The sequence below is a fragment of the Macaca fascicularis genome, chromosome 7 (assembly GCF_037993035.2).
Source record: "Macaca fascicularis isolate 582-1 chromosome 7, T2T-MFA8v1.1".
Taxonomy (NCBI): Eukaryota; Metazoa; Chordata; class Mammalia; order Primates; family Cercopithecidae; genus Macaca; species Macaca fascicularis.
The window spans coordinates 41265885-41292156 of record NC_088381.1 but is presented as its reverse complement, the minus strand read 5'-3'; the positions used below and the strand labels follow the sequence as shown (position 1 = coordinate 41292156).

The following is a 26272-nucleotide window of genomic DNA, read 5'->3' as shown; positions in this document are numbered from 1 at the left end:
CCTCCCAAAGTGCTGAGATTACAGGCGTGAGCCACTATGCCCCGCCAATAAAATGTTTAATTTAAAAAACTGAGAGGTCGGGCGCGGTGGCTCACGCCTGTAATCCTAGCACTTTGGGAGGCCAAGGCGGGCGGATCACAAGGTCAGGAGATCAAGACCATCCTGGCTAACACGGTGAAACCCCGTCTCTACTAAAAATACAAAAAATTAGCTGGGCATGGTGGCGGACGCTTGTAGTCCCAGCTACTCAGGAGGCTGAGGCAGGAGAATGGCGTGAACCCGGGAGGTGGAGCTTGCAGTGAGCCGAGACTGTGCCACCACAGTCCAGCCTGGGTGACAGAGCAAGACTCCATCTCAAAAAAAGCAAAAACCAAAAAAACCAAAAAACTGGCCAGGCGTAGTGGCTCACACCTGTAATCCCAGCACTTTGGGAGGCTGAGGCGGGCGGATCATGAGGTCAGAAGATTGAGACCATCCTGGCTAACACAGTGAAACCCTGTGTATACTAAAAATACAAAAAATTAGCTGGGCATGGTGGCAGGCACCTGTAGTCCCAGCTACTTGGGAGGCTGAGACAGGAGAATGGCGTGAACCTGGGAGGCGGAGCTTGTAGTGAGCCGAGATTGCACCACTGTACTCCAGCCTGGGCGACAGAGAGAGACTCCATCTCAAAAAAAAACACAAAAAACCCAAAACCTATATAGCCTGGCCATCGTGGCAAAACCCCATCTCTACTAAAAATACAAAAATTGGCAGGGCACAGTGGCTCACGCCTGTAATTCCAGTATTTTGGGAGGCTGAGGCGGGCGAATCACCTGAGGTTCAGAGTTGGAGACCAGCCTGGCCATCGTGGTAAAACCTGGTCTTTACTATTAATGCAAAAATTAGCTGGGAGTGATGGTGCATGCCTGTAATCACAGCTACTTGGGAGGCTGAGGCAGGATAATCGCTTGAACCTGGGGGGCAGAGGTTGCAGTGAGCCGAGATTGCGCCATTGCGCTCTAGCCTGGGCAACAAGAGCAAAACTGTCTCAAAAAAAAAAGGAGTTGGGCGTAGTGGCGTACACCTGTAATCCCAGCTACCCAGGAGGCTAAGGCACAAGAATTGCTTGAACCCGGGAGGCTTCAAGAATTGCAGTGAGCTGAGATGGTGCCACTGTACTCCAGCATGGGCAACACAGCAAGGCTCTGCCTGAAAAAAAAGAAGAAAAGGCCGGGCGCGGTGGCTCACGCCTGTAATACCAGCACTTTGGGAGGCTGAGGCGGGCAGATCACGAGGTCAGGAGATTGAGACCATTTCTACTAAAAATACAAAAAAAGTAGCCGGGCGTGGTGGTGGACACCTGTAGTCCTGAGGCAGGAGAATGGTGTGAACCTGGAAGGCGGAGCTTGCAGTGAGCCAAGATTGCGCCACTGCCCTCCAGCCTGGGTGACAGAGTGAGACTCCATTTCAAAAAGAAAAAGAAAAACGCTTTATTGAGGTAATTGTAGACTTACATGCAGTAAGAAATTATAGTGAGAGATCCCTTACACACTTTTCCCAGTTACCCCAGTGGTAACATTCTACAAAATTATGACACACTATCATAACCAGGATATCGACATTGATAACATCCACCAAACTTATTCAGATGTCCCCAGTTTTATTTGTGCTCGTGTGTGTGAGTGTGTGTGTATGTGCATGGGTGTGTAGTTCAGTATAATTTCATCACACATGTAGGTTCGTATATCCTCCACCGCTGAACGGTTCCAATACCACCAAGATCCCTCAGGGTTGCCCTTTGATATCCACACCTATTTCCCTCCTGACTCCTCCCAGCCCCCATTCCAAACTCCTGGCAACCTTCATTTTGAAAATGTTGTCATCTTTTTTTTGAGGGGACGGAATTTCGCTTTTGTTGCCCAGGCTGGAAGCAATGGAGCAATCTCAGTTCGCTGCAACCTCCGCCTCCCAGGTTCAAGAGATTCTTCTGCCTCAGCCTTCCGAGTAACTGGGGTTACAGGTGCCCGCCACCACAGTGACTAATTTTTTTTTGTATTTTTAGTAGCAATGGGGTTTTGGCATATTGGCCAGGCTGGTCTCGAACTCCTGGCCTCAGGTGATCTTCCTATCTTGGCCTTCCACAGTGCTGGGATTACAGGCGTGAGCTACCATGCCCGGACAAAAATTTTGTCATTTCAAAAACTGTTATATAAGGCCGGGTGCGGTGGCTCACACATGTAATCTCAGCACTTTGGGAGGCCGAGGCGGGCCAATCACCTGAGGCCAGGAGTTTGAGACCAGCCTGGCCAACATGGTGAAACCTCATCTCTCCTAAAAATAAAAAAATTAGCCAGGCATGGTGGTGCACACCTGTAATCCCAGCTACCCAGGAGGCTGAGGCAGGAGAATTGCTTGAACCCAGGAGGCGAAAGCTGCAGTGGACGAGATTGCGCCACTGCACTCCAACCTGGGTGATAGAGTGAGACCCTGTCTCAAAAAACAAAAAAAACAGGCCAGCGTGGTGACTCACGCTTGTAATCCCAGCACTTTGGGAGGCTGAGGCAGGCGGATCACAAGGTCAGGAGATCAAGACCATCCTGGCTAACATGGTAAAACCTGGTCTCTACTAAAAATACAAAAAATTAGCCGGGTGTGGTGGCAGGCGCCTGTAGTCCCAGCTACTCGGGAGGGAGGCTGAGGCAGGAGAATGGCATGAACCTGGAAGGCGGAGCTTGCAGTGAGCCAAGATTGCACTACTGCTCTCCAGCCTGGGCTACAGAGCGAGACTCTGTCTCAAAAAAACAAACCAAAAAAAAAAACCAACACCAAAACTATTGTATAAATAGAATCATACAGTATGTAACCTTTTTAAAATCAGGGCCAGGCTCGTTGGCTCGTGTTTGTAATCCCAGCACTTTGGGAGGCTGAGGCAGGAGGATTGCTTGATTCTGGGAGTTTGAAACCAGCCTGGGCAACATAGTGAGATCCTATCTCTACAAAAAATTTAAAAATTAGCCTCATGTGGTGGTGCACACTTACAGTCCCAGCTACTTGGGAGGCTGAAGTGGGAGGATCACTTGAGATTGGAAGTTCAAGGCGAGGATTCAGTGAACTGTGATCATGCCACTGCATGCCAGTCTGGGTGATAGAGTGAGACAATGTCTCAAAACAACAACAACAAATAACCAGCATAATTCCTTGGAGAGTCATCCAAGTTGCTGTGTGTTGATAGTTCATTCCTGTTTGTTGCTGAGCAATATTCCATGGTGTGGATGCACCATGGTTTCTTTAACCATTCACCTACTGAAGGATACCTGAGCTAATTTTAAGTTTTTGCTATTATTATGGGTAAAGCTGCTATGAACATATGTGTACCGGTTTTTGTGTGAACATAAGTCTTCATTTCTCTGGGATAAATGCCCAGGCATGCAATTTCTGGGTCATGTGGTAGCTGCACGTTTAGTTTTCGAAGAAAATGCCAAACTGTTTTCCAGAGTGACTGTGTTACTATTTTTTTTTTTTTTTGAGACGGAGTCTCACTCTGTTGCCCAGGCTGGAATGCAGTGGAGTGATCTTGGCTCACTGCAACCTCCACCTCCTGGGTTCAAGCGATTCTCTTGCCTCAGCCTCCTGAGTAGCTGGGACTACAGGTGTGTGCCACCACGCCTGGCTAATTTTTGTATTTTTAGTAGAGACGGGGTTTCACCATATTGGTCAGGCTTGTCTTGAACTCCTGACCTTGTGATCTGCCCGCGTGGCCTCCCAAAGTGCTGGGATTACAGGCGTGAGCCACTGCACCCAGCCTGTGTTACTATTTTTTAAAGACTAGAGAGCATGTTTGTGTGCTGAAGGGGAAGATTTAGATTTTAAGAACCAGGTCCTTGAAGATGGGAGAGAGGAAGTTTCTATAGGTTTTGCAGAGGGATTGGCTAGTTTTTTTTTTTTTTTTGAGGCGGAGTCTCGCTCTGTCACCCAGGCTGGAGTGCAGTGGCGCGATCTCGGCTCACTGCAAGCTCCGCCTCCCGGGTTCCCGCCATTCTCCTGCCTCAGCCTCCCGAGTAGCTGGGACTACAGGCGCCGCCACCACGCCCGGCTAATTTTTTTTGTATTTTTAGTGGAGACGGGGTTTCATTGTGTTAGCCAGGATGGTCTCGATCTCCTGACCTCGTGATCCGCCCGTCTCGGCCTCCCAAAGTGCTGGGATTACAGACTTGAGCCACCGCGCCCGGCCTAGTTTTTTTTTTTTTTTTTGCTTTTTTTTTTTTTTTTTTTAGACAGGGTCATCCGGGCTGGAGTGCAGTGGCATGATCACAGCTCACTGTAGCCTCGACCTCCTGGGCCCAAGCTATCCTCCTACCTCAGCCTCCCAAGTAGCTGGGACTGCAGGGGTGTATCAGCATGCCTGGCTAATTTTTTATTACTAGCCAATGTAGAGATGGGGGTCTCTCTACATTGCCCAGGCTGGTCTCAAACTCCTGGGCTCAAGCAATCTGCCTGCCTTGGCCTCCCAAACTGCTGGGATTATAGGTGTAAGCCACCATGCCTGGCCAGGATTGGCTAGTCTTTAGTAAAGGGACATCCATTGGGCGACAGAGTGAGACTCCATCTCAAAATAAAAAACAAAAAACAACAAAAACATTAAGAATAGAACTACTGTATGATCCAGGAATCCTACTACTGGGTATATATCCAAAGGAACTGAAATCAGCATGTCAAAGAGGTTTGTATTCCCGTGTTCACTGCAGCATTATTCACAACAGCCAACACATGGAAACCACCACAGTGCCCAACAACACACGAATGGATAAAGAAAAATGTACATATGGACAATGGGGTACTATTCAGCCTTGAAAAAAGAAGGAAACTATCATTTGCGACAACATGGATGAACCTGAGAGATGTTATGTTATGTGACACAAACCAGGCACAAAACAAGAAATACTGCATGATTTCACTTACATGTAGAGTGTGAAAAAATCAAACTCAGACCAAGAATGGTGGCTCAGACCTGTAATCCCATCCATTGCTTTGGGAGGCTAAGACAGGAGGATCCCTTGAGACCAGGAGTTTGAGACCAACCTGGGCAACACAGGGAAACAAAAGAGTAAAAAACAATTAGCTAGGCATGGTGGCATGTGCCTGTGGTCCTAGCTACTCGGGAGACTGAGGATCCTTTTGGGCCAGGAATTTGAGGCTCCAGTGAGCTATACTGGTTCCACTGCACTCCAGCCTAGGCAAAAGAATGAAACTCTGTGTCAAAAAAACCAAAAACTCAAAAAGTCAAACTCATAGAAATAGAGAGTAAAATGATGGTCACCAGAGGCCGGGGGCGGGTAGAGGAATTGGAAAAGTGTTGGTCAAAGGACACAAATTTTCAGTTAGACAAGAGGAGTAAGTTCAAGAGATCTATGTTACATCATGATGGTTAGAGTTAATAACAACATAGTGTATATTTGCAAAAAATGATAAGGATGTAAGATAATAAATATGTTAAAAAGCTTGATTTGGCTGGGTGCAGTGGCTCACGCCTGTAATCCCAGCACTTTGGGAGGCTGAGGCATGTGGATCACTTGAGGTCAGGAGTTCGAGACCAGCTTGGCCAACATGGTAAAAGCCCGTCTCTACTAAAAATACGAAAATTAGCCTGGCATGGTGGCGCACGCCTGTAATCCCAGCTACTTAGGAGGCTGAGGCAGGAGTATCGCTTGAACCCAGGAGGTGAAGGTTGCAGTGAGCCGAGATTATTCCACTGCATTCCAGCCTGGGCAACAGAGCGAGACTCCGTCTCAAAAAACAAAAACAAAAACAAAAAACAAAACACTTTATTTAACCATTGATTAACTCTTCTACAATGTATACATATATGAAACATGATGTATGCCATAAATATATACAATCTCAGTTAAAATTTTAAAAATATGCATAAAGAAATAATGATTTTTGTGGGAAATATTTTAACATAATTTTACACTTATGGTGCACGACTACTTTTATAATAAACTATTATCTCTCTTTGCCAAGAGAAACTGAGAAAAAAAAATATCATTAGCTGGCAGTGGACTCAAATAGGAGAGTTTCAGTTATTCCAAATTTTTTGGCTTACTGTATAATTCAGTCCTATGTAAAAATCTGTAATTGGTAACAATGACTACTGAGTTTGGACCCAAGTATTTGCACTAAAGCTTTGACACATTAGGCAGTAGTGCAATCACAGCTCACTGCAGCCTTGACCTCCCGGGCTCAAGTGATCCTCCTGCCACAGCCTCCTGAGTAGCTGGAACCACAGGTGTGTGTCACCATGCTGGCTATTTTTTTTTTTTTTTTTAATTTTTATAGGGTCTCCTCATTACCCACAGCTAGTCTTAAACTCCTGGGCTCAAGTGATCCTCCCACCTGGACCTCTCAAAGTATTGAGATTGTAGGAATGAGCTGCCATGCTCAGTCATAGACAGGTTACTTTCTAATCTCTCTTAACAAGTTTCTTCCTCTTAAAAAAAAAAAAAAAAAACTTAGGGCTAATGAATAGTGAGAAATTAGTGAGGTCAAGCGTTAAGCTCCTGATACAGGTCAAAGACTTATTGAGGGGTTTAATTAAGGCAAAGGTTATGGTTGGAGAGTCAACAGTTTGGACGTGAAATGATTTTTGGTGAAAACAAAGTTGAGGGTGTAACTACAGGAGTGAGCAGCTGCTGTGGAGTGCTGAAAATCTCACTGGAGATGAGAAAGTCAAGGAAGTGAGAGGAGCGTGGCTGAGAGGACATCACGTGGACCTTGGGCTCACCAAATATGACAACATTTGGGGCGAAGACAGAGGCAGAAAGGCATGAGCCAAATAAGGGGCATCAACCAGGAGGTTGGCTGATGACGTGAACCAAGATAGTATATCTAGAGGGTGAAGCCCCAGTGGAAGAGGGATTTTGTGGGAGGGAGGGGAAGCTAAACACTGGTCTAGAAATGGCATTGGGGTGGCATTACCCACTTCTGATGCTGAGGCACGTGAGAATGAGAAACAGAATTCACCTAATAGAGCTGCTGGAGAAGCAGCAGTTAGTAGATAGCCAAGTTTCAGATAAAGCAAAGATGCTGAGAAAAGACTGAGGATGTGGAAGAGTTTGCTGATCACACGTTGCAGAAGGCACAGTGGGAGGGTATGGCTAGGGGCAGGCAGCCGAGTCTGATAGATTGCCAGTGTGAGGGCAAGGATGCAGTGACAATAGATGAGAAGGAACTTGAACCTGTGGTGGTGACTGGGGTAGACAGGGATAGAAGGGTGATGGGATATAGTGCTGTCGTAGAAGTTTCTGTGATGATAGACATGTTCCATATGTATACTCTGTAATACTGTGGCTGCTAGCCACATGTGACTATGAAGCATATGAAATGTGGCTAGTGGGCCGGGCGAGGTGGCTCATGCCTGTAATTCCAGCACTTTGGGGGACCGAGGCAGGTGGATCACCTGAGGTCAGGAGTTCGTGACCAACCTGGCCAACATGATGAAACCCCGTCTCTACTAAAAATATAAAAATTAGGCCGGGCATGGTGGCTCACGCCTGTAATCCCAGCACTTTGGGAGGCCGAGGCGGGTGGATCATGAGGTCAAGAGATTGAGACCATCCTGGCTAACACTGTGAAACCCCGTCTCTACTAAAAATACAAAAAGCCAGGCGTGGTGGCGGGCACCTATAGTCCCAGCTACTTGAGTGGCTGAGGCAGGAGAATGGCGTGAACCCAGCAGGCGGAGCTTGCAGTGAACCAAGGTGACGCCACTGTACTCCAACCTGGGAGACACACTCTGTCTCAAAATAAATAAATAATAAATACATAAAAATTAGCCGGGTGTGGTGGTGGGCACCTGTAATCCCAGCTACTTGGGAGGCTGAAGCAGAAGAATTGCTTGAACCTGGGAGGCAGAGGTTGCAGTGAGCTGAGATCATTCCACTGCACTCCAGCTTAGGCGACAGAGTGACACTTGGTTTCAAAAAAAGAAAAAGAAATGTGGCTAGTGGGACTGAGGAATTGAACTTTTAACTTTATTTCATTTTAATTAATTTAGATTTAAAGACCAGTTTTTGTGAATTTTTCACTTGCCAGGTGGCTATCAGGGTGGCCACTCCTTCAAACAGAAAGCTGTCCAGAGAGCTTCTGACTCTTCCACAATGCATATCCAGACAAAGCACAGTATCAGGCAACTTGGGATCCAAATTCTAACTACACCACTTAATCGCTTTGAATTAAAGCTAGCATGTTAACATGTCTGGTATAGACAGACCCTCATTAAATATTGGATGACAGAATAAATCTCCCTGAGGTTTAATTCTCTTCATCCTTAAAATGAGGGTGGAGAGCTGTTCTCAAATGTAGTACTTTACCCATGATGCTCAATAAATGGTCGCTATTATTGACATAGTGAGTTCTCAATATTTGTTGATTCATGGGTCAAAAACTGCCCTTCAGGTCAAAGGGTTACTTGTCCAGGAACGGGCTGGCAGAAGTGAGACATTCCAGCTCCCTTTGAGGGCCAAGAGGATTGCCCAGGTCTCTGGGACTATGCGATGGGGTAGGTCAGGGCTGGGTTTAAGTGTTCAATTTTGCTAAGTACTAATGTAAGAACGTACCTGACTTGAACCTGGAGGAGTAGGTAGGGATAGCTGAGGGACAAAGTGGAGGATCTTAAAGTGAACCAGAGTATAAGATCAGCCTTGCCTGAATATCTCGTGATAATCTGGGCAGTTTGGGTATCATTTACCACTTTAATTTGTGCTGAAAAAGCCTTAGCTTGGCAGCTCCAACCTTTCTTCTGTACCTCCATCCCCATCATCCAAAACCCAAAAGCATGCTGTTTGTGAAGTAGAGTAACCATATCCTGGGATGACTCTGATGTGAGACATTTGTGAACTGAAAGTCATAGTGACCACCGATCTGGAGTATCACCCTTTCTCCAAATTACCACCCTTTCTGCAAAGCTGTCCTTAATTCCCTAAATTACTCTCTCTGTGGCATTCCTCAGATTGAGCACGCACTTACCTGGTATTGTGATGGCCTGTGTCTCTTCCCTTGACCAGATTGTGACATCCAAGGCAGGAACCTTGCCTGGTTTATTACGGAGTATTCTTGGACTTTAGCACATGCCTGGAGCGCACAGTAAGTAGCTATTCAATAATTATTTGTTGGCTGGGCACGGTGGCTCATGCCTGTAATCCCAGTACTTTGGGAGGCCAAGGAGGGTGGATCACCTAAAGTCAGGACTTCAAGACCAGCTTGGCCAACATAGTGAAACCTCGTCTCTACTAAAAATACAGAAATTAGCCGGGCATGGTGGTACACGTCTGTAATCCCAGCTACTCAGGAGGCTGAGGCAGGAGAATTGCTTGAACCCGGGAGGTGGAGGTTGCAGTGAGCTGAGATCGTGCCACTGCACTCCAGCCTGGGCCACAGAGTGAGACTCCATCTCAAAAATAAATAAACAAAATAATTATTTGTTGAATAACTGAATGGATGTAATCTGAGGTGACAGTGACCCACCGTGATGTGAGATAATGTGACCTCTGGATTGCAATCTGGGTTGACTGTGAACAAAGTCGGGGCTTTTGATGATTATGTTGAAGTGCCTGTGATTGTAACCTGCAAGGACTGTGATCTGAGGGGTCTGCGCACCGGTGACTGTGGCCTTCAGGCACTAATCTGTGATAAGGACCAGAAAGGGATAACTGAACTAGTAACCTTGCATGATCGATTGAAGTAACTTGCACTGATTGTGATCTGAAGTCACTGTGAACAAGTTAGTGACGACGCTTTCCACAACTGTCTTGCTGTAACTGTGCTCATGATCTACAGAGTTCTGGCTTCAGATGACCGACCCTAAGCCAGTGCTTGGAGCAGCCTTGACGATTGAGATGTGTGCCAGATGCTGAGATTGTTGATCTACGCTGACAGCTGAGGTTCTGCATTATGAGTTGAGATAACAGATCTGTGGGCCTGGACTCAGACTGGTAATGGTGCTAATATGTGTGTAGTTCTCTTAGATTTCTGATTTTGTTTTAATATCCTCCCAAATGGCACAGCCCTGTTCGGCCCCACGCAAAAGAGCAATAGGGATGAGGACCAGGTTGAGTCAATCCTCACAGAAAACTCTACAGGAAACACAACGCATCTTCCGGGCCGCGCTGCCGCAGCGGCGGGCAAAGCCACCGCCTTGGCCATGGCCTCCATCACAGCCTGCCCTTCATTCGGACCCCCTACCCCCACCCCCACGATTGGTCCCTGGTGCGCCTGCTCGGAGGCGGGGCGGAGCTTTGCCCTTTGTTGTGGGCCCCAGTTTCCCAGGACACCGCGCGGCGCTGGGGTGGGGCTATGCAGATGAGGCACTCGGGGGCGGGGCAGCGGCGTCGGCGGCGGCCGGGGAGGGTCAGTTGGAGGCAGGCGCTCGCTGAGGCAGGAGGAGGTGCTCGGCCCGCGGCCTGACAGGGACTTAGCCCGCAGAGATCGACCCCGCGCGCGCGACCCCACACCCACCCACTCATCCACCTATCCACTCCCTGCGCCGCCTCCTCCCACCCTGAGCAGAGCCGCCGAGGATGATAAACACCCAGGACAGGTAACGGCCCGGCCCAGGCTCCCCGCCCCCATCCTCCCTCATCTGCTCCAGAGGGCCTCTCCCATACCCCCAGCCGGCCCCCGCCCCCCGCAACGGGGCCATCCGCCCCAGCCAGCTCCCTTCACCACTGTAGTCACCCCAGTCCGGTCCTCAGCCCTGCAGCTGGGCCTTCTTATGTCCTTTAGCCCCTTCTCTTCAGTCGGGCCCATCCCCCTCATCCGGGCTTCCTCCTCCCCTAAAGCCCCCAAAAGCCGGAACCCAACCTTCCAACCAGGTCCCCTTTTTTTCCTTAGCCCCACCGAACTGTGCCCCATTCCCCAAACTGGGCTTTCCCCCGCATCCAGATTCCCCAAATTGTTTCCTGTCTTCCTCAGATCTTTCTTACTCCCCTTATAAGTCACTTAACCCTTCACTTTGAATCCCCTCCCTGATGAAAACTGCACCCCCCACCCAGACTCTTCTCGTATCACTGCCCCCCGCCCAAAGTCAGCCTCCACCCCTCAGTTCTCAGTTACCCCCACTCATCACCCTCCCCCCATTCTCTTCAGGCCTAGCAGTCCTTACACGTATGTCCAGCCTTCCTTCTGGTCCCATACTTCAGCTTTATCTTTCCCCCACCTTCCTCCCTCCACACCCCTCTCCCAGTTAGGCCCCATTTTCCCAGTCTCCTAACGTCATTCCTTTTATTTATCAAACACTGGGTTTGATTCTGTGCTCCATCCTATTGCCCCAATGGTATACCCCTAACACTCTTGGAAACATTCTTACCCTGTAAACATCTTTCAGCTGGGACTCATCCTTCTCCTTCCCCTCTTAACTGAACCCCATCTTTGGATCATCAGATCACAGGACTCAGCCATCCCGCTTCCAGTGAACCTTCCCCCTGTACCTCCAGTGCCTTCAAACCAAGCTCTATATTCTGGACGCTAGGCCTTTGCAATTTCCTCCCTCAAAACCCGACCCTAGTCTTCCCCCATTAATTAGAGAAGGGCTGCACATCTTTCTCAGACCGAGCACCCTGGTTTTCCAAACTTGCATGGTATACCCTTCCCCCTGCAGATAGCGGCTCAATTTTCCTTTCTCTGCATGCCTCTCTTTCTCCAAGGCAATCCTTCTTACCTGTCTTCCCTCAAATTTTAATATATTCCATATTTCTGCCTCTGTTCTCTGAAACTGTTCCACAATTTCCTAATTCCCCAGAATTTTTAATTTCAGTTGCTCCTTATACATCAGAATGGCTTTCATTTACAATTTGGACCTAATTCTCTTCCTCATTTTTTCCCCAGACTTGTTGCTGTCCTGTCCAAACCGTGTCTGAAGCTCATTAGTTCCCCACACCAGACCTTTTGTCCCCAGATTTGGCCTTATGGCCTCTGCCTCTCACTTGGGCCTCATTATTTTGCAAGCAGATCCATTCCCTGTAAATCTTTCTTAAATTGGGCCATGTTCTATTCAGAATTAGACTAGTTTCTCTTAAAAGCTATTGCCTTCTTTCTTGCTTTTCTTTGCATAGAGCCCTCTAACTGCCACTCAGGGTTCCTCTCAAACTTAGGCACTCTTCTTACTGAAATAGGCTATCAACTTTCCTTTCGTACTTGTTAACAGCACCAGCCTTAAATATTCCAACTGGGTTTTCAGCTATTCTTGTATTTCAGTGTTTCTTTCCCTGGCTTCACATTTGAGAAATCAGTCACTTGGGCCCCACCTTCAAAGATTGGTCTTATTGGCCTACAGTGTCCTGATTATTAGCATATAGTTTTAAAGCTCCCCAGGTAATTATAATACGAAGCTGGGGTTAAAAACCACTGCTTCCTTCCCGCAGCTTTTCCTATCCTATTCCTGTAGTGGGTGTCAGCTCTTTTTCTACTGACAAGGGCCTAATTTTCTTGGAGGAATTTTTTTTTTTCTTTTTTTTTTTTTTTAGACAGGGTCTCACTCTGTGGCACAGGCTGGAGTGCAGTGGTGCGATCTGGGCTCACTGCAACCTCTGCCTCCTGGACTCCATTTCTTCAGGGATTTCTTAGTCTTTTCTCTCTCAGGTACTGTCCAGAAGTACGCAAGATACAATACCTGCAACAGCCTCTGAAGTTCCTGTCTCTAGTTACTTAGTTCTCAGCTATTGGCCATTTTCTTCCCCCAAGTCTCAGACTCTTACCCAGTGCTCCCACCTCCATTTCTTCTTTACATGTAGAAAGAAAATTCATTCCCCATTTGATAATTTGTTATGGTCTTATTTGACCTGTTATCCCTGCCTCCCAAGTTCTCTTTACCCTATAGCCCATCAGCTGTTAGAGTTTCCTTTTCCAAGAGTCTCCATGTCCATTCCCTCTGCATTCCCCTCTTTCACTCCATCTTCTGTAACCCAGCCCCTCTGGAGCTGAGGAGGTGGAGGCGGATGTAGACTCGGAGAGTGCTGGATGCAAAGGTGTTAACGTGTGGCAAAGGCGCTGTGTGTGCTGAGGATAGATGGCAGGTATGAGAGAGGGCAGGATGAAGCACGGGTGGAGGGAAGCAGAGGGACCTACAACAAAACCCACTCAAGGGGGTATGTGAGATGGACTTTTTTTCCTCTTCTTTTTGTGTGTCTGTAGTGGGGGTTGGAAGGTGGGGTGGTCTCAGCAGTCATTCTCTGGAGTCCTCTGGACTGAGCTGGTCGAAATGCCGAGTCTTTTGCAGGCTGAGCCCTAAGAGTTGAGCAACTTGGAACCAACATGTAAGTGTCTTCACCAACTGTGAGGTTGAAAGACCTGAGTTCTGGCTGAGCCAGTGTGCTTACATGTGTAAAGAAGAGGGGGTTGGGTTAACTTGACTCAAAAATTCTTTCTAGCTTCCTAAGTGGCAAAACAGGCTTGCTTGTCTCCAGGGCCCTTGCTTAGCGTGTTGGTAATTTGAGGGGCCTGGCTGTATGAGAGGCAGGTGGAGAGAGGAGCCAACTGGCCTGCCAGGGCCTGGGTAGGAGCTAGGCCTTGGATCAGGCTTCTCCACTTGGCCTGGGGGTGGGGTGTTGTGTGCAGGGTGTCTGATTTCTTTGAGTGATGGCAATCCTGTTTCCATAGCATGTTTCCTAGCTTCCTCGGGCCTGCCCCTAACTTTCTAAAAGGAATCCTGGTAGAGTCCTAACTAGGGATTCCGATAAGAGCCGGATGTTCTTCCCAGTCAGTGTTCTCGGGTGTTTCATATCCACAGAGCGGGGAGCTGGCTGGGTTTAGTTCCCATTGGGTGGGGGATGGGATTTTCAGCTTCCCTGGCTCCAGTGAAAAACTCAGGAGGTGGAGGCTTGGTTTCCTGGAAGAAATAGTTGCAGAGGACCTGGCACCATGTTTTGAAAACAAGGCTCTTCCTTTCCAGTGTTGTTCTGATTGGTACTTCCAAAATGTCAGAATTCCTGATGGTGGGGGAGGGAAGAAGATACAAGTACAAGCACCTTTATTACCCTTTTTGAACATGAGGTTTAAATCCAAGGAAATCAAGCTTCCTGGCCTTTTTGTCCCTGGATTTGCGGGGGCAGAGAGACAGTATCTGTCTAGGGCTTGCTTTGTACCTGTGACAGTATAGTATGTAGAGAAGCACTAGCCCTGGTTTGATAGTGATATTATTATCAATCTGTGCTGATGGGCTTTGAAGAGACACATTTGGTTCTACAGGTGGTTTTTGGGGGAAAAGGGGCAGAGCACAAGAACATATCAGAACTATCAGCATCTTCACTGAGTGGTTTCCTGGGTAATGGAATTTCTGTCTCTTCCTAAAGAGTCTGGTTTCAGTTATTCCTTATTTGTTGGCACTATGGCTTGTTGGGCATGGAGTGGTAGGGAGAGCCAGTTTTCCTATGATGTGCCTTCAAGGTCACCCTATAGGTAGGAGGGTTGGGGGAGAGGAGAAGAGGGGGGAGAGAGAGGAGAGAGTGAAAGAGGAGAGAGAGAGAGAGGCACTCTCCTAGTATAGTCAGGAATCCCCCCAAATCAGAGCTGAGCTTCAGAAAGCAGTGTGGGCTAATAATAGCAATTCCTCACTCTGCCAAGAAATCCAAATTTAGTCTCAGAGCTGCTCAAAAATATAAAAAACGGGACTGAGGAGTGGGATAGAGGGATGTTACAAATGTGCATTTCTAGAAAAACAAAACGAGTAATTCATCCCTTTTTGAAAGAGTATACAGTGTTGATTCAAGTTGTGCCACGATTTAGAAGGTTTTGCAGCCTAATTGAAAGTTACAGACCAGGCCAGGCATGGTGGCTCACACCTGTAATCCCAGCACTTTGGGAGGCTGAGACGATTGCTTGAGCCCAGGAGTTCGAGACCAGCCTGGGCAACATAGTGAGAGCCCATCTCTAAAAAAAAAAAAAAAAAAAAAAGTTATAGACCAGAAACGGACAAGTAGGCAGGCAAGAATTTTGTCACTTAAAGTGAACAAAACAGGTAGTGTCCGGTTAGCAGCAGTAGCATAAAATGCTTTGTATTAGATAAACCTTAAGAAAATTTCTTAGGCCTTTGATACTATACAAACAATGATGTAATTCTATCCTGGGAAGAGGCTGGCACTGTGTGATGACCTTACTCTACAAACTAGATTGAGGTACTAATATGTAAAAGTAAAGTCTTATTTTAAAGCTTGATTACCTAGCTATCCACTCACCTCTGGTAGCATATGTGATTGTGCCTACCTTTGGCATATGTATCAATATCAGCTGTGTGATAAGCAAACCTCAAAGGCACAGATATTCTCGCTACCACTATAACTGTTTCTTGTGGAGAATCAACCAAAACCCAATTTTGCTTTCAGCCTGTGATTCAGAGTGGTGATGTCATTTTCTTTATAATTGTGCTTAGCAAGAAGACTCCCTGTGGAATGCAGAGCAGCCCTAGTGAAATGACTTATGCCTGGCGTCTGCCAGGGGCCCTTTCTCAGATGGAAGGGGCATTGACAGCTGGAAATCAGCTTCTAGGGCCACACTAGACTGGAGGTGGTCATCACCCCCCACCTTTCTTTCTTTCTGTTTTGCTAAGTGATGACATGTCTTTTTGCATAGGGATTAGTCATCAAAGACATTCCTAGTCTCAGAGTAAAAGCAACCTGTATGAGGGAAGTGAGGGCACCTTTGGGTGTTCTGTGAGACAGGGCCTGAGAAAGAATGGGTCAGAAGAGGTTGAGAGGGGGAAATGAATGTAGAACTGTGTTGGGAATGTGGTTTTCCTGTCTTCATTTGATACCAAAAGGTAGTTAATATCAAGGCCATCTGACTTTCTCCGGCAGGTAATAGAAACCAGAGAGAAAGGGTGCAGAATTGAATGAGCGAAGGAGGCCACTGATTCAAGTGAAACATGATCAGAAGTATATTAAGGAGAATTTGAATTTAAGTATTTTTTAGATGTAGCTAAGTGGAAGTTACTCACAGAATTACTTTTATGTGGAATCTCTTCTCTTTGTACTCTGTACTCTTTCCGTAGCCATCTGTGGGGGATTGGTTTCAGGACCTCCCCGTTACTAAAATCCAAGGGTGCTCAATTCCATTATATAAAATGGTGTAGTATTTACATATAACCTACGTATATCTTCCCATATACTTTAAATTATCTCTAGATTACTTATAATACATAACACAATGTAAATGCTATGTAAATAGTTTTAGTGCTTTTTTATTTGTACTATTTTTTTATCTGAGTATTTTTGACCCATGGTTGGTTGAATCCACGAATGTGGAACCTGTGGATATAGAGGACCAACTGTGTGTAAATCAAAACTGACTTAAAGACAGCCGGAAGTGAATCTTTTTTTTTTTTTTGAGATGGAGTCTTGCTCTGTTGCCAGGCTGGAGTACTGTGGCGCGGTCTTGGCTCACTGCAACCTCTGCCTCCCGTGTTCAAGCGATTCTGCTGCCTCAGCCTCCCAAGTAGCTGGGAATACAGGTGTGCACCACCACGTGCAGCTAATTTTTGTATTTTAAGTAGAGACGGGGTTTCACCGTGTTGACCAGGATGATCTCGATCTCCTGACTTTGTGATCTGCCCGCCTCTGCCTCCCAAAGTGCTGGGATTACAGGCGTGAGCCACTGCGCCCAGCTGGAAGTGATTCTTTAACAGAAGATCCTTTACTTTTATCAAGAGACTTAAGGGTTAATTCTAAATAGTAAGTACCCTAGAGATTTAGAAATAACATTTGAATTATAAAAATTTTATTTACCATCATCATTGCCCAGCTATACATCTGCTGCATACACTGCCTATCTGTAGTCAGTGTGTGAAACTGTAACCTGCTAAGGGCATTTCATACAACAGTTTCACAGACACTTTAGAGACAGCAGGATGTGATATGTTAGTAGCACTCATATGTATTCTGAGGAGTGTTTCCAAGGGCATGTCCTATCACTGAGAAAATAAAAGGCACTAACAGATTGACTCTAATGTTCCATCTCTCTTCTGAATTGCCTTGTATGCTGGATACCTGACACGTTAGTTTCCAGCATGGTGTATTTCTTTTTTCTCCTGCAAAGCAGGACCAGCCCAGCTGGATGTTTGGGTTCAGTCTGATACATTTGATTCTCCTTAATCAGCCTGATCTTTTCAGCCTCTGAAAAGGAGAAAAGGACTGAGCTGCCTTTTTTTTTTTTTTTTTTTTGAGACAGAGTCTCGCTCTGTCACCCAGGCTGGAGTGCAGTGGTGCGATCTCAGCTCACTGCAGCCTCCGCCTCCCTGGTTCAAGCATTTCTCCTACCTCAGCCTCCCAAAGTGCTGGGATTACAGGCATGAGCCACCGTGCCCAGCCTGTTTCTTAAATCATCCTTTCGGTGGTTGAGATTAAACCATGCCTGCCCTCAAGTGGTGTGACCAGGAGATGAGGAAGGATTGGAAAAAGCTGGGGATAGGAGCCAGTTAGAAACAAGACTAAACTGAATATGAAACCCAACCTGGTTTGGATCTTAGGATAGGAATACTTGTGTTTAGAAGTCACTGTCTGTTGTGCTTAAATTCTTCCAGGATTCACTATTCCTAATGAGCTTGGTGGCGGATCTTTAATACCATTTGAACACTAAAGCCATTATTAGAAGAGAAGGCCATTACTGGGTAATTTCATGCCCCTTAATGTCTTTAACTACCACATACGTACCCATCCGCCTTCCTTTCTCACTTTAGAAATGACAGTCAGGTTTTTTGGAAGAGAAGCAATTTGCCATTCACAGCAAGTAACTAATAACAGATGCTTTATGTGGACGATGAAGATAATTATTGTGATCTACTGTCTACTAAGCTTATCCCAAACCCCAGCTGTTTCTTTTAGGGAACTGGAACTAGTTCCCAGAGTGGGGGCTTGAAACACCCCTCCACCCCCACTCACATACACACTCGCTTTCCTGCACAGATTTATGGGGGAGGAGCAGAGCCTCCAGGATCCTTGTATGTGAGAGTGGGGAAGTAAATGACATGTTACCATGGCGTAGATATCTTGCATTTATTTGAAGAGAAGAGAGATCAGGAAACCAGAAATATCACAAGCCCCACTGCTAAATATGACTAGCTTAAAAAAAGAAATATCACAAGCTCATAGATTAGTGCTGGACACAGGGTAGGCTGGCTCCAGGGATTATTTCTAGGAAGACAAAGGGGATTATGGTCTAAAAACAATATCCTCACTTTATTCTCTTCATTTCAGTGAGTTGGCCCCGTTGCTTCTGCTGTTTGCAAGTAAAAATTAGCTAAGAATCAAGATGGTAGTTGGAATGCAGGGCAGAGGTTGAATGTAGCTCTCTTATCTAAAGACCATTTGAGGAATAATTCCTTTGGAAGTAGGAGCCTGGCACCAGAATTCTAGAATTGCAAGGGCCTTCGTGATTGATAGGGTTATGCTGTGAACCTAATTAATTCTCCTCGTATACAAGATGATAATCTGTCTATCTCAGAGGGGTTTGCCCCATCTTTGGCTAACTCCATTGACCAATAGAAGCAAATCAGCTTTCTCCAGTGGCCCAACCCTCCTCATGCCCCTGCAGGAACCTCAGCACAGGCCAGAAGTGGTCATTGGAGAATGAGAAGGGAATCATATGATGTGGTGCATGTGTGTGCATTTGCTTGGGGAAACTCCCCGCCGTCCCCAACCCCTGTCTTATTTTTTCTAGTCTGGACACTGTTATTCTGCCCCTTAACACATTGGAAGGGGGAATCACAATAGCTCATTGTCCCCAGCAGAAAATAACTCCTGTCTTGAAAACAGTAGCATAGTCCTCTGTTAAGCCCTTTCTGTTTGTTTGTTTTTGTTTTTTTGAGACAGAGTTTTGCTTTTGTTGCCCAGGCTGGAGTGCAGTGGTGTGGTCTTTGCTCACTGCAACCTCCACTTCCCAGGTTCAAGGGATTCTCCTGCCTCAGCCTCCTTAGTAGCTTGGATTACAGGCACGCGCTACCACACCCAGCTAATTTTTGTATTTTCAGTAGAGATGGGGTTTCACCATGTTGGCCAGGCTGGTCTCAAACTCCTGACCTCAGGTGATCCACCCACCTCGGCCTCCAAAACTGCTGAGATTACAGGTGTGAGCCACTGCGCCTGGCCATTTTTGTTTTGAGCTGAAGTTTTACTCTGTCACCCAGGCTAGAGTACAGTGGCACAATCTTAGCTCACTGCAGCCTCCGCCTCCCAGGTTCAAGCGATTCTCCTGCATCAGCCTCCTGAGTAGCTGGGTCTACAGGTGCACACCACACCTGGCTAAATTTTTTTTTTTGTATTTTTAGTAGAGATGGGGTTTCACCATATTGGCCAGGCTGCTCTCAAACTCCTGTCCTCAAGTGATCCACCCGCCTCAGTCTCCCAAAGTGTTGGGATTACAGGCATGAGCCACCGCGCCCAGTTCAGCCCTTTCTGTTAACAGCTGTTGGTGAGGCCAAGAGTGGAGGAGGTGAGGATGACCTGAGGTTTTCCAGAGGAGGGAAGAGGTGGATATGTGGTTACAGCCCTAGATTTTTTTTTTGGAGGAGGAGTCTGGCTCTGTCACCCAGGCTAGAGTGCAGTGGCGCAATCTTGGCTAACTGCAGCCTCCACCTCCTGGGTTCAATAAATTCTTCTGCCTCAGCATTTTGAATACCTGGGATTACAGGCGCCTGCCACCACATCCAGCTAATTTTTGTACTTTTAGTAGAGATGGGGTTTTGCCATGTTGGCCAGGCTGGTCTTGAACTCCTGAGCTCAAGTGATCCTCCCTCTTTGGCCTCCCAAAGTGCACCCCTAGATAATGACGCTGCTCCTCACCCATGGACACTTTTGTGGGAAATCCATTTCTCAAAGAAATTTCCAAGAATACTTGTAGGCCTCCATTTGAAATCTTTGAGAGAACAGACCCTAGGAGCTGAGCAGTGATGGATTTGGACTTCCATTTTCAGCTGGAGTGCAGATACAGTTCTGCTAATAGGACTGCCCCTTTGGTTATTGTACCATTGCCATGTTAAGTGTGAGTTCAGTTTGTTGTTCTTCATTTAGGAGAGTCCAAAATTGGCATGCCATACTATATAAAGCAAAGGACAGTGTGAAGAATAGTTACCTCACACCATTTTACAATGGCTTTCAGGGGGAAAAAAAGCCCTAATTTACAGCATTTGGGGACTTTTGCAGTATAAATACTCCTCCTCTGGCCAATTCAAGGTATCAACATGACATCATTAAACACATACTTGGGAAGAGATGTGCACGATTGTGTGAGCTGGCCCCAGCACACCACTGCAGTACCCCCTGTATGTGTCCACTGCATTCCAGCTGCTCTGAGGCTGATGTGTGGTGGCTGGGAAACAGGCCTGTTGCTGAGTCGTGGTGTGTACACGCACACACAATATACCTCTTTCTCTGCTTCACTTGCCCTTGGCCTAGGGAATGAACTACATCTCAGCCTAAGGAACCACTAAATTGGATTCAAAGACAGTTGAGCAGATCTACAGCCCTGTTGGGTCCATCCGAAAATCAAGGTGGCCAGTAAGGTGACAGGGAGCTCCTTTAGGAGCCTTTTACCTGCTATAATCTGATTATTGGATTCCTTACTCAGGTCATAGCATGTATCCTCTCCCAGCACATACCCTGCACCCAGCACATCTGAATTTCTGTTCTGACCACATCACTATTACCTGACCTCCCACGCTCAGGTCACAAAAGGATCAGCAAAGAAGGGCAAGAAGGCCCCGCATTTGGTGGCATACCAGGGGCAAATCAGATATCACAGTATTCTATGTACTATTGTGTACCTCTGCTCTGAGAGCTAAATCCCTGGATTTAGTTTTATTCTTAACCGTCAAGGGATTTAGTTAAATGATTTCTCACTCCAGCCGGGTGTGGTGGCTCACGCTTGTAATCCCAGCACTTTGGGAGGTTGAGGCCGGTAGATGACTGGAGGTCAGGAGTTTGAGACCAGCCTGACCAACATGGTGAAACCCCGTCTCTACTAAAAAATACAAAATTAGCCAGGCGTGGTGGCACATGCCTATAATCCCAGCTACTTGGGAGGCTGAGGCAGGAGAATCACTTGAACCTGGGAGGCGGAGGTTGCAGTGAGCCAGGTTCATGCCAGCTTGGCCCTCCTGAGACTCCTTCCCCATGCGTCTGCAACACGGTGGGTTCCCCCTAAGACAGCAGTGTGGTTCTGGAAGCTGAAGCCCACAGGACTGGGGCAGTTGGGGAGCCTTCATAAGCCTTCCCTTGTTTAGAGAGAGCCGGGATGGATGGGGGTGGGATTTGAGTTATACCTTTACATCTTGGCCGGGCGCCGTGGCTTACGCCTGTAGTCCTAGCACTTTGGGAGGCTGAGGTGGATGGATCACGAGGTCAGGAGTTTGAGACCAGCCTGGCCAACATGGTGAAACCCCATCTCTACTAAAAATACAAAAATTAGCTGGGTGTGGTGGGCGCCTGTAGTCCCAGCTCCTCGGGAGGCTGAGGCAGGAGAATTGCTTGAGCTTGGGAGGTAGAGGTTGCAGTGAGCCGAGATCATGCCATTGCACTCCAGTCTGGGCGACACAGTGAGACTCCGCCTCAAAAAAAAAAAAAAAAATCTTCAAGTCTTGGTGTTTACTGTCTCATTCTCTCTGTCTCTTACAGTAGTATTTTGCCTTTGAGTAACTGTCCCCAGCTCCAGTGCTGCAGGCACATTGTTCCAGGGCCTCTGTGGTGCTCCTGATGCCCCTCACCCACTGTCGAAGATCCCCGGTGGGCGAGGGGGCGGCAGGGATCCTTCTCTCTCAGCTCTAATATATAAGGTAAGGAGGACCCTGGGATGGAAGGCTGGGTGTGGAGCCTTCTCAGACTCCACTGAGCTGCTGCTCAAGGGCAGTAATCATTTTCTGTAGTCCTCTGGCTCTTAGCCTAGGCCAGTGGGGGTACTGTGAAGGACTCTTTCAGCTGAGGCTGTTGCATGGCTTATTGGGAATACTAGAGGAAAGATAACAGCACTATTTGTTGCCTTTTAATCTGCTGTAATTGAGGCCCAGAAGTTAGTTTAGCTTCTCACTAAGACTGGGATGGAAGGTTAGCAGGGTAGCTGAATTCTGGGCTTTTAGGATTGTGCCCAAGGGAGGTAACACATAAGATAACACGGACCCTACAGTCCACTTGGAATCAGACTTTGGCTGACTGGGGCTCCAGCCAAACCCTCACACATATCATCATTTGTTTTTGATGTTTCCCTTTCTGACAGGGAAGGAAAAGAACGTGGTGTTGGGGGAAAGTGTGGGCTTTCAAGTCAGGGAGACCTGGGTTTGAATCTCATCTCTGCCATTCACTGTCTTTGGAGCCTCGGGTCAGTTGCTTCATTATTCTCAGACTTAAAGTGGAGTTGTTAATTACCATCTGAAGTGCTTGTCATGGTGATAAAGGTAAATATATGGGACAGCACTTTGTACTTGGCACCTAGTGGACAATTGGTAAATATTTCCCTTCCTACCTTGCTAGCTTTTACTACCATCAACTGGTTTTAGTTTCTGGTAAGTGACAGCTCCTTTTAGCCATCATGACACTCTGCATTTTCAGCATGGCCTCTATCCAACGCTACCCTGAGACTGGCCTAAGGGGACTCCCGGCATCACCTAGATTAGGGAGTGGATGATATGGCCAGAAGCAGTAGTGACCTGGTCCTCTGCCCTGCTTTCCTTCCCAGGACGAGAAGCTCACTGTGACCCAGGACCTCCCTGTGAATGATGGAAAACCTCACATCGTCCACTTCCAGTATGAGGTCACCGAGGTGAAGGTCTCTTCTTGGGATGCAGTCCTGTCCAGCCAGAGCCTGTTTGTAGAAATCCCAGATGGATTATTAGCTGATGGGAGCAAAGAAGGGTAAAGAGCCAAATGCTGGGGAAGGGAAAGGAGTTCCCATTCCAGAGAAGAGTATATGTTTACTGTGGTAACAGAATTGTAGGGGAGTCTGTGCCTTCTCCCTTAGCTCTAGACTCCCCAAGCAGATACCGTTTTGTAACAGGTTATTTTTAGCCAGTAAGACAGGCCTGCTCTAGGTTATAATTAAAGCAGATTGTTATCACATTAACCAAATGCCTGCCGGTTAATCGCCCCATGGTTCACTCTTCCCAGCAGACACTAAATCCCCCTTTAGCTACACAATGGTATAGTTTAAAAGGCCAGGAAGCAAAGAGAAGTACTTAGGCCCATTACCACCTTCCTAGACCTCTCCCCTCCCATTCACACCCCACCCAGGAAGCTCAGAGGTAAGTGGGATTTCATTGGATTGGGCAAAGACCCTCCAAGCGGCCAAGAAGTGAGGCCAGGAAGCTCAGAGGTAAGTGGGATTTCATTGGATTGGGCAGACTCTCCAAGAGGCCAAGATGTGTAAGAAATGTCCTGGGGACAGAGTTCCCGAGTGGTCCCAGCCTCTTTAGAAAATCCTTTTAGGCTGTGTTAGAGCCCAGAGTGTCACTCTCAGTGGCAGGTGATCATATTGAACTTGGCAATCTGGCGGACACCTGAAGAACTGGGTTTTCTTTCTAGGCCCCAAACTCTGTCTTGTGAACAGCATTACTTAAGATGGGTAGTGTTGCTTTCAGATGAAGAACTCCCATTACAGGAAAAGTCAATAACATTTTTCTCAGGTGCTGTGGCCCTTTTTTTTTTTCTGAATTCAAGGCTCTTGAGGTCTTGACATAGGAATCTTCCTCCTGGAGCTTCTGCATTTTTTTTTTTTTTTTGAGACAGAGTCTCGCTTTGTTGCCCAGGCTGGAGTGCAGTGGCACAATCTCGGCTCACTGCAAGCTCCACCTCCCGGGTTCATGGCATTCTCCTGCCTCAGCCTCCGGAGTAGCTGGGACTACAGGTGCCCGCCACCACACCCGGCTAATTTTTTGTATTTTTGGTAGAGGTGGGGTTTCACCGTGTTAGCCAGGATGGTCTTGATCTCCTGACCTCATGATCCGCTCGCCTCAGCCTCCCAAAGTGCTGAGATTACAGGCATGAGCCACCGCACCCTGCCCGGAGCTTCTGCATTTATACTGCTGGTTGTAGGCCTCAGAAAAGCCTTTGGGTTGGTGGGGGTGGGGTGTGAATGGGAGGGAGGTCTAGGAAGGTGGCGACGGGCCTCAGTACTTCTCTTTGCTTCCTGCAGATTGTTAGCACTGCTAGAGTTTGCTGAAGAGAAGATGAAAGTGAACTATGTCTTCATCTGCTTCAGGAAGGGCCGAGAAGACAGAGGTGAGGAGTCAGAGCCGCCTGAGCCTTATAGCCCAGACAGTGGGGCCTGGGGGAGAGAAGGGAGCACCTCCACAATGAGGTGGGACTCTTGAATTTGCCTTTCAAACCCTGGGAAATCATGGTGGTAGGTCAAGTGCCCAAAGGGTTAGTAAAAGCCTAGTGCTTATTTGTTCCATCTTTGTTTGGGGTTTTGATTTCAGCCTACCCTGTGTTTCTCATCAGACTTTTTAACACTCTGTCTTCTGCAGCTCCACTCCTGAGGACCTTCAGCTTCTTGGGCTTTGAGATTGTACGTCCAGGCCATCCCTGTGTCCCCTCTCGGCCAGATGTGATGTTCATGGTTTATCCCCTGGACCAGAACTTGTCCGATGAGGACTAATAGTCATAGAGGATGCTTTGCCCAAGAGCCACAGTGGGGGAAGAGGGGAAGTTAGGCAGCCCTGGGACAGGCGAGAAGGCTCCTCGCTGTCTAGGGAAGGACACTGAGGGGCTCAGGATGAGGGTTGCCTATTGTGTTCTCGGAGTTGACTCGTTGAAATTGTTTTCCATAAAGAACAGTATAAACATATTATTCACATGTAATCACCAATAGTAAATGAAGATGTTTATGAACTGGCATTAGAAGCTTTTTAAACTGCGCTGTGTGATGTGTTCTATCTAGCCTAGGGGAGGACATTGCCTAGAGGGGGAGGGACTGTCTGGGTTCAGGGGCATGGCCTGGAGGGCTGGTGGGCAGCACTGTCAGGCTCAGGTTTCCCTGCTGTTGGCTTTCTGTTTTGGTTATTAAGACTGTATTTTCTTTCTTTGCTTCCTGTCACCCCAGGGGCTCCTGAGTATAGGCTTTTCAGTCCCTGGGCAGTGTCCTTGAGTTGTTTTTTGACACTCTTACCTGGGCTTCTCTGTGTGCATTTGTGTCTGCCCTGGAGTAAGCAGGTCAGACCCCTCCTTCTTTACAGCTTAGTGTTATTCTGGCATTTGGTTAAGCTGACTTAATCTGTTTAATGTTATCAGTACATTTTAAATAGGGGCATTGAAATTTATTCCCACCACCAGGGCTTTTTGGGGGGATGCCTGGGCCATAAAAACACTAGCCAAACTCTAATTCTCAAATCACTGCCAGGAGTTATTGCTCCTGGCTGCAGGCCCAGGCCCCAAGGTCTCCTTCCTGGGGGTCACAAAGAGCAGAGAGGAAGAGGAATATATAGCAACTCAGGGCCTGGGAATTGTGGGGGAATCTGTTCTTAGGGACTGGATGCCTCTGGCTGGCTGAGCATAGCACTAGCTGCCTCCCCACCAGGTTCTGAGTAGTGCCTGAGACCCTGCTCTGCAGGGCCTAGGGTAGCGCTGGGAGTGTAGAAGTGGCCTGCCCTTAACTGTTTTCACTAAACAGCTTTTTCTAAGGGGAGAGGAAGTGGGAAGAGATCTAGATTTGGTGAGGGGGACGGGGATGTCAGGGAGGCAAGTGTGTTGTGTTACTGTGTCAATAAACTGATTTAAAGTTGTGGTTGGTCTATTCTTTATTTCTCAACTAGGACCAACTCCCTACCAAACTGTTTTGAGTCCAGAGCCTAATAGAGGTGTGGTGCATGCTCCTTGGGAAAAAAAGCTGCAGTGTAGGACGACAGATAAACTGGCCTAGGTCTCTGGGGCCATATTACACTGTGAAATGCAGGGTTGCTAGGAGTCTGAGACTCACTACCAGAGCCCCCTGGAGAGACAGATGTGTACACATCAGCTTCATCTAGGAGAGGCTATACCCAAGATCCAATCTGCTCTTAGCTCTTCCTTTTCTATAAAAGGCTGGGGAGGTTGGGTCCTGAAACTGGGTTTTGGCACATGGAGCTCCTGACATTCCCATTCCTGAGGTCTTTGAAGGGTGCAGCACACACCTTCCCTAATCTAGTTTTCTCCTTTTGGAGCTCAGTGTCCTAAGGTGTGGTTTCCAGTCCCCCACACCACAGCCTGATGAATAAGCTCTCAGTGGCACCCAGGGGGCTGGAATCCTCCTCACCACAGTTTTTTAAATTTCTCAAGGATTTACTAGCACT

General features: G+C 47.4%; 1 protein-coding gene across 2 annotated transcripts; it reads left to right on the top strand.

Moving 5' to 3' along the window:
* The first annotated feature begins 10332 nt into the window (after nucleotides 1-10332).
* On the top strand, nucleotides 10333-25726 carry OAZ2 (ornithine decarboxylase antizyme 2). 2 transcript variants are annotated; one of them, NM_001301346.1, is given in 5 exon segments: nucleotides 10333-10576; nucleotides 21636-21790; nucleotides 22687-22862; nucleotides 24139-24224; nucleotides 24473-25726. In NM_001301346.1, coding segments are annotated over 5 exon segments (567 nt in total). In that variant the 5' UTR covers nucleotides 10333-10556; the 3' UTR covers nucleotides 24604-25726.
* Nucleotides 25727-26272: the final 546 nt, after the last annotated feature.